The sequence below is a fragment of the Otolemur garnettii genome, unplaced genomic scaffold (assembly GCF_000181295.1).
Source record: "Otolemur garnettii isolate 467f Iridium unplaced genomic scaffold, OtoGar3 scaffold00019, whole genome shotgun sequence".
NCBI classification, from domain to species: Eukaryota; Metazoa; Chordata; class Mammalia; order Primates; family Galagidae; genus Otolemur; species Otolemur garnettii.
This window is the reverse complement of record NW_003852414.1, coordinates 10040681-10049698: the sequence shown is the minus strand read 5'-3', so window position 1 is coordinate 10049698 and position 9018 is coordinate 10040681. Positions and strand designations below refer to the sequence as shown.

General features: G+C 39.9%; 1 protein-coding gene across 1 annotated transcript in view; it reads right to left on the bottom strand.

The window, feature by feature from the left end:
- The window catches only part of ARHGAP21 (Rho GTPase activating protein 21), a 149338-nt gene that overhangs the window by 79046 nt on the left and 61274 nt on the right, over nt 1–9018 (bottom strand). Inside the window, exon 4 of the mRNA XM_023511438.1 lies at nt 7961–7985. Within this exon, the coding sequence (XP_023367206.1) occupies nt 7961–7985 (25 nt within the window). The remainder of the gene's footprint in view (nt 1–7960; nt 7986–9018) is intronic.

The following is a 9018-nucleotide window of genomic DNA, read 5'->3' as shown; positions in this document are numbered from 1 at the left end:
CCCGCCGCACGAATGGGAGGAGAAAGACGGCAGCATGGAGCTGAGAGGAGGGAGATGGACGTGGGGCCCGGGCTTGAGAGGGAGGTCAAAGGAAAAGTTCAAAAACAGAGGACCCCGAAGCTGAGCACCAATGGCATCTGAGCAAGCGACAGGATTTGGAAGCCCAGCACAAAGAATTAAGAGGGAAAACACGGACAGTTTGAGGATGAGAAAGCGAACTGAGAAGCTCAACACATTTTACAACAGACTCTTCAAGAACCCTGGAAAATGGGCGGGCGTGGTGGCTCATGTCTGTAATCCCAGAATTCTGGGAGGCTGAGGTGGGTGGATTGCTTGGGCTCAGGAGTTCGACACCAGCCTAAGGAAAAGCGAGACTGTATCTGTACTAAAAATAGAAAAAATTAGCTGGGGGTAGTGACACACACCTGTAATCTCATCTACTCTGGAGGCTGAGGCAGGAGGATCACTTTGAGCCCAAGAATCAGAGGTTGCTGTGAGGTATGATGACGCCACAGCACTCTACCCAGAGCGACAGAGTGAGACTCTTGTCTCAAAAAAAAACAAACAAAAAAGCCCCATATGCTTACAGTGCAGTTTTGGCTTTAATATTGCCGTTTTGTTTGTTTGCTTGCTTTGGATACTTGAAATACGCACTATTCTTATTTACTGCCCTCTTTAGGCAGAGTTTCATTACTGCTTCATTTCTGAAATAACAGATATTTTCCATATACTGGCCTTGCTACAATAGAACAGAGCTCCCTTCATATGGTAGGAACCAACAAGGAAACTTCGCTTTAACTTTCTCTTTACATTTTATGATAAGTAGCAGGGAGTGGGGATAAATATGTTCATCAATCATTTCTAGGCCAAACTGTGAAGCTAACAGCTAACTTGTTTCTACCTACATTCAGTCCCTTTATTTTACTGGAATGAAAATCATGGCCTCTTGCAGAGAAGAAAGGGTATCATTCTACATTTAGCTGTAAGCATATATTGCATGTCTGCATTTTTTATTTGCATTTTAAAAAATTCACATAGTAAACAATGTTATAATTTGGGTGGGGGGGAATGGGCAATGGCCTTGAACAGACATTTCTCCAAAGAAGATATACAAAGGGCCAAAAAGCACATGAAAAGATGGTGATGCGGGGAAATTAGGACCTTCATACACTGCTAATGGGGCTGTAGAAATGGCACACAGCTGCTGTGGGAACAGTCTGGCAGTTCCTCCGAACACTAAACAGAGTTACCGTTATGACCCAACAAATCTACTCCTGGGTACACCTCCAAAACACCAAGAATAGAAATTCAAATAAATTCTTGTGTATGCATGTTCCCAGTAGCACGGTACCCAAAAGGTGGAAACAGCCCAGAAGCCCATCAATAGATGAAGAAATGAATTGTCATGCTGATATATGCACACAGTGGAGTACCATGCAGGCATTAAAAAAATGAATATTGATATATGCTAGACACAGGTAAACTTCAAAACATCATAGTAAGTGACTTTATTTAAATGTTGATGAATACTTGAGTTGGAAAAAACAGTTATGAACATTCCTATCCAAGCCTTCATGTGGACATGCTTCATTTATATTGAGTAAATAAATACCTAAGAGTGGGTAGGGTGATGGCCGCATACACTGAGGCTGGTGGGGTCAAACTCAGCCTGGGCCAGCTAAAACAACAATGAAAACTGCAACCAAAAAATAGCCAGGCATTGTGGCGGGCGCCTGTAGCCCCAGCTCTTTGGGACACTGAGGCAAGATAATCACTTAAGCCCAAGAGTTTGAGGTGGCTGTGAGCTATGACACCACAGCACTCTACCCTAGGGCCACAGCTTGAGACTCTGTCTCAAAAAAAAACAACTTGTTTTTATATATATCTGAATCAAAAGAGCAACTGCAGGTATTAAAAGCAATGATGCTTTATCCATAAGTAAAGGCTCAAGAGAATTAAGCCAGTTAATGCATGTTCAATTGTGATGATGACGAAAATTCAAGACCATCTATGAAATGCTAATACCATGTCAGCTAAAACTGCATCTGAGAGGTGAACTGGGGATCTTTTAATATTGTCTACTTTCAGAACTCTCATCTTCACACATTTTCACGAATGAGTTATATAAAGAAGTTTCTTTTTCTTTTCTTTTTTTTTTGGAGACAGAGTTTCACTATGTTGCCCTCGGTAGAGTTCTGTGGCATCACAGCTCACAGCAACCTCAAACTCTTGGGCTTTAGCGATTCTCTTGCCTCAGCCTCCCAACTAGCTGGGACTACAGGCGCCCGCCACAATGCCCTGCTACTTTTTTGTCCCAGTTGTCATTATTGTTTAGCTGGCCTGGGCTGGGTTCAAACACATAAGTTTCAGTGGCTAATGCTATAACCACTGTGCTATGGGCACCGAACCAGTAAAGAAGTGTCCGAAGAACTGTGGCAGAAATTTAACAAGAGCCTCCAGATCCAGACTGCTTGAGTCTCAGCCCAGCTCTCCCACTTGCTAGTTACTAAACACTCTGTGCCTCAGTTTTATTTAAAGAATGGAGGTGATAATAGTAACCTCCTCAGAAAGCTGATGTGAAGATGACATAAATTAACCCATGCAGTGTTAGAACAGCAGAGACATTGTTAAATCAGCCACAGCTACCACTACCATCGGTCACCATCCTCATCACCATCAATCTTCTTCCTTCCTAAAACAGCCTCAAGACTATTTAAGACTCTGTGGTTGTTCTACCGAACAGCATTAACAGTTAATAAAAACATACAACTAACAAGAACATTTACCTAACTGCCAGAAAAACACAAATAATTTAAATGATCAATACAGTTAAAAATGGATCCTAAGGTGCAGGGCCTGTGGCTCAAAGGGGTAGAGCGCTGGCCCCATATGCTGGAGGTGGCAGGTTCAAACCCAGCCCCGGCCAAAAAACAAACAAACAAAAAAATGGATCCTAAGGGGTTGATTCAATGTTCCTTCTTAAGGACATCAGAAAAGAGATCCACAGAGCTCAGTTAGTATCGCTACTTTTTTTTTTTTTGGAGACAGAGTCTCACTATGTTGTCCTCAGTAGACTGCCATGGTGTCACAGCTCACAGCAACCTCAAACTCTTGGGCTTTAGTGATTCTCTTGCCTCAGCCTCCCAAGGAACCGGGACTATAGGCACCTGCCACAACACCTGGCAACATTTTGGGTTATAGTTGTCATTGTTGTTTGGTAGGCCCGGCCTAGACTCGAACCCACCACCTTCAGTGTATGTGGCTGGCACCCTAGCCACTGAGCTACAGGCACTGAGCCAGTATCACTACATTTTAAAAGCAATATAAACATGCTGCTTCTTTCTCACCCCAAAACCTCAGAACACAGGCCTGCCCATAATAAAATTTCTTCTTGCAACAAATGTTCATGTCCATGTTTTAGTGTTATATTATTCTGAAAAAATGGGTTTGCAACCTATTAATAGAATAGAGACCAGTAGCATAAAGTATACTCCATTTTCTCAGCTTCACAAAATTTTTCTTTTCATTTGACTGAACATTTGATCTCTAAACACAGCAGAGGCTATGAAGCTGGCATTAAATGATGAACTGCACCAATCAGATTCATCTCTAGGATGTTTGCAAGTATTATGATGAGAGAAAGATGATATAGTGAGGGGGGGACCTTACACGGAAATCAGTTCACAGGGAAATTGTATGTAATCAAAATTAACTGTGAATATCTTTCAAATCATCCATAAAATAACAGAATTGGGGCTTTGAAAGCTCAAACTTCAATATTTCCTTGTCATTTTTATTCCGTCATTTATTCTCTGCATTTAGCAGCTATCCAGGTTCCAATTCTGGCGTCTGTGGGACCCTGGCCATCCTCAGCTTACAGAGCTGTTTAGTCAGAACCAACTATAATTACAATACAAATTTTTACTACTGAGAAAATTTGCAGACTCCTACTTCCTTTTTTTTCTACGATTAACATGCTTGAACATAAATTTTATTGCCAAAAGTTATTCATGTACCTTAACAAAATAATACCCCCATTTTAGAACTGTAAAAATGTCCCTACCACTAAACAGAGATAGAATTTTAACTTATGGAATAAACAGGAAAAAAAATTAACAGAATTAATACTTGATTATTCTTTCTTTGATTATTTATGAATATTTTCTCCAAAGATTTAAGAGATAACAGGACATCAATTATCCACAAGCAATTATTATCATTAAAAAATTCTTCTATTTAAATGACCTTCTTATAAATATATTTGTATCTTAGTATAGAAACCTAACCAACAATGTTAAAACAATCTGAAAACCTAAGAGAGTGCACACATAAAAGATTTCAATAAATTGCCAAAAAGAAGGAACACCAAAAGAAAATCTTTCAACTGTTTCACAGAATTTTGGCCAAGAGTTGGAATAAAAATCTGGCAATTATTCTCTTTCCAGTGATTCTAAGCTTTGACTCCAACCATTATGCTGAAGGCTGAGATTCTATCACTTTTAAAATAAAATTCTATAAAAAAGGATTCCATAACCTCAATATGGTTTGAAAATAAGTTCAAAAGAGGGACTCTACCTAACAAATTTAAATATTGTGATTTGGTTGTTTGTACCTACACAGTAACCTGAAATTTAAAAAAAAATTACTATTTAAAAAAAAGAAGAAGAATGGGCAGTGCCTGTGGCTCAAAGGAGTAGGGCGCCAGCCCCATATGCTGTAGGTGGCAAGTTTAAACCCAGCCCCAGCCAAAAACTGCAAAAATAAATAAACAAAAAGAAAGTAAGTTTTAAAAGGAAATGAGAGTATAAAATAAAAATTCTAACATTCCACTGAATTAAAAAAATTATATAGGTTATCTATGAATTGGAGGCATGCTAAAACTCATCTATAAAAAAATCATTTAGAGGGGCGGCATCTGTGGCTCAAAGGAGTAGGGCGCCAGCCCCATATACCGGAGGTGGCAGGTTCAAACCCAGCCCCGGCCAAAAACTGCAAAAAAGAAAAAAAAAATCATTTAGAAGTCAGAAGAAATGTTTTTTACATAAAATATGGTCTAATCATTGACTATTTTTCGTTGAAATGATAATGTGACTATTACGTGTGTATTTAAGCTAAACAGGCCTTTGTGGAATAAATAGCTATGACCCCAAACATCAACTGGGATGACATGAACAAGTCTACACTTGGAGAGCAAAGGTGCGACCAAGGTAGAACCCTCCTTTTAAACTCATTGAACCTTCCAGGTCCACTCTTAGGCAGGCATTCAGAATTGAGTAACAGGTGACGATGGCTCCTGGAAGGTGTTCAGGGTCTCTAAATTTGAGGTCTTCCCAAAACTTTACATGAATTGTTTGTCATTAGGTGTTCACAGGTATGACTGTGTCCTTCTACATTTATTAGAAGTCTATTTCCCCCATAATAGGCATAAAATTCTAGGTGCTGTGTGTCCAGCAGGTTGCCCTAGCAATGGCACATCAGTCTGTAGATGCTGGGGGGACAGAGGACATGTATCCTCTTTCCCCTTGCTGATGCTAGTTTTGTAAATTTTCACTTTCACCACTAAAAGCTTATTTCTAGTCCATGCCAAGTAGCTCTTGGAATTCGTCCTGAACGCTGGTGCATGACAGATGGTGACGCAGGAGTGGCTCATCTGGCACGAGTGACAACTATAAAGACGCCTACCTGGCCCTGCTCCCTCAGATCACTTTCCCTAGTGCTGAAAGAAACCATTTTCCTCTCTTTTTAACCCTTAGCTTAACCTTTCCAAGACGTCAATGGGTATTACAAAGGTCCGCCATAGGTGAGTGGTAAACCATTTGTGATATGTTCAGCTTAACCTTTCCAAGACATCAATGGGTATTACAAAGGTCCACCATAGGTGAGTGGTAAACCATTTGTGATATGTTCATACAAAGGAAAACTGCAGCCAAAAAAGGGAGGATGGTATATCAGTATCAATACACAGAATACAATAAACCTCCAAAATATGCCAGGCAAAATACACAAAAGAGAACATGTTGTATTATTCCATTTATAAGGAATTCTACAAGGGTCAAAACACTATGATAGTGACAGAAAGCAGGCTGGGCACGGTGGCTCATGCCTGTAATCCCAGCACTCTGGGAGGCTGAGGCAGGTGAATAGCCTAAGCTCAGGAGTTTGAGACCAGCCTGAGCAAAAGCAAAACCCCAACTCTACCAAAGAAGAAAAATCAGCTGGGTATGGTGGCCAGTTACGTGGGAGGCTAAGGCAAGAGGATCTCTTGAGCCCAAGAGTTTAAGGTTGATGTACGTGAGCTAGGATGCCACTGCCCTCTAAACAACAGAGTGAGACCTTATCTCAAAAAGTCTTAAAAGAAAAAGACAGAAAGTAGATTAATTTTATCTAGCACCAACAGAGTACAAGGAGCACAGAAAACCTTATAGAATGATGAACAAGGCCAGGTGTGGTGGCTCACACCTGTAATCCTAGCACTCTGGGAGGCCAAGGCGGGTAGACTGCCCTGAGCTCACAGGTTCAAGACCAGCCTGAACAAGAATGAGACACCATTCTAAAAATAGCTGGATGTTATGGGCAGGCGCCTGTACTCCCTAGCTACTTAGGAGGCTAAAGCAAGAGAATCACTTGATCCCCAGAGTTGGAGGTTGCTGTGAGGTATGATGCCATGGTACTCTACAGAGGGTGACAAAGTGAGACTCTGTCTCAAAAAAAAAAAAAAAAAAGCCAGGCATTGTGGCAGGTGTCTATAGTCCCAGCTATTCAGGAGGCTGAAGCAAGAGAATCGCTTGAGCCAAAGAGTTTGAGGTTGCTGTGAGCTCTGATGCCACATCACTCTACTGAGGGCAACAAAGTGAGACTGTCTCCAAAAACAAAAACAAAAACAAAAAAAACTCACCCAACTGAAGATGGAAACAAGGTTGATGGAAAATAAACATTGGTTTAAAAAAAATAAACTCAGTAAACTATAAACTCATAAGTGCAAATATGATATTCTCACTAAAAATGCATAACCTTGAACCAATGATGGAAAAACATCAACCAAACCAAAGTGAAGGGCAGTCCAGACAGTAACTGACTGGAAACTTTTTGAAACCATCAAGGTCATAAAATACAAGGAAAGACTGAGAAATGCCACAGTCTGGACACCCCGAGGACCTGACAGGTGAATGCAACGTGGAACAGGACAAGGACATTAGCAGGGAAACTGGTGGAATCCAAACAAAGCCTGTCCTTCAGATGACAGTTATCGCCCAATGCTAACTTCTTACTTTTGTTGATTATACCATAGAATTGTAAGTTTTTAAAACTAGAGGAAGTTGGATGAAGGATATATGAAAACCCTCTCTACTATTTTTGCAATGTTGTTGTCTAAAATTATGTGAAAATAAAAGCTTTTTCATGTGTATTTTGCTGTGTGTGAATTTTAACTCATTAAAGTTGATTTAAAATTAAAACAAAAATATATCAGAATTAGTAAGAAATAATCCTCTCCCCAGCCTGATTCTCCTTTTAAGCTCATTAATTAATGTCTAAACCAAAAGTATGATTAACTAGAAGAATAACCCAGAAGAACCCTCTTCTTTTCAATATTTGGGTCAATAAATCTAGTTAATAAAACACATAGCATTCCTTACCTAAAAGAATCACTAAATTTAGAAGGGTTACTAATTGAAATAAAAATCTCAGAGTTACTTTCCCTGGGATTATAATATATTCCCCCACATAAATGCTCGTATGTAATTAATAATAAAATCATTACATGTTCAAATTATGGTAATGAGACAATGGAATTCATAAAAACTTTGAAGTCTGAAGGAAAATATACTTAATTTCTATAACACCTAAAAACTGCTATATATTTGAACTCTAAAAACTATATTGTCTCTCTTAATATTACTTCAAAGAACAGAAGACATGGGTACCAAATATTTAGAAACAAATTAAAATTCCTATAGCTTACCTCCTCTGTTTCCATTTTCTTCATCCTACAAATAAAAAAAAATCCATATATAAATATACATTTATAAACTCTTGTTAAATCACAGCCAGGCACAATTTAATTCAAACTGACCTTTCCACCATATGCCAATTATGATCTCACTAACAGTGTCTTTTGCCAGAAAGATGGCGTTTTCACAAGTAGACATAGGAAGGCTATGAGTGAGGCCAATTTAGGGTGAGGATACCCAGGGTTCAGTTTTTGACATGCTAAGGGTGAGGGAGATGTCTAATAGAGATCCAGGTGGAGTAGAGTAAGCAGCTAGATAGACAAACCTAGAATTTGGGAGGGGGGTTGGTCATAGCTTTACTACTGTGTTTCCCCAAAAATAAGACCTACCCAAAAAATAAGCCCTAGCAGGATTTCTATGCATTTGTTAAATATAAGCCCTACCCTGATAATAAGACGTATTGATGGGCATGGCTATGCAACGTATCTGCATAGCCACGCCATACATCTTGGCACTGAGCGGTAAGGAAGACTGGAATACCTTTTATCTGCCCCAGCTCCTTTCTCCGAGCTGTTCGCACTTGTGGGGGTGCAAGTGTGGTAACTGTGGTAACCGCAGTCGCAGGTATCCTATTGCGCACCTGCGAACAGCTAAAGGAAAGGAGTTCATGTATCACTAGCACCAGTCCCACCAACAAGATCAGCTCCCCTGTCAGGTTCCAGAAGAAGATGACTTAATTGTATTTGAATAAATGTAGATTGTCGTATTATACTTAATAAAAATAAGACATCCCCTGAAAATAAGCCCTAGTGTGTCTTCTTGAGAAAAAATAAATGTAAGACAGTGTCTTATTTTCAGGGAAACACGGTATGCTATACTTAAATGTACCTATAGGAGCTATTATAGGACTTGGACTGTCTAGCAGAACCTCCATAGTTGACGGCCTCCCTACACTGACCACCTCCATATGTTGACCAGTTCATTAAAGTCCCTTGGGTAGTCAACCTACTTAATAAGTAGATTGGGCTCGGCGCCTATGGCTCAACCGGCTAAGGCGCCAGCCATGTAC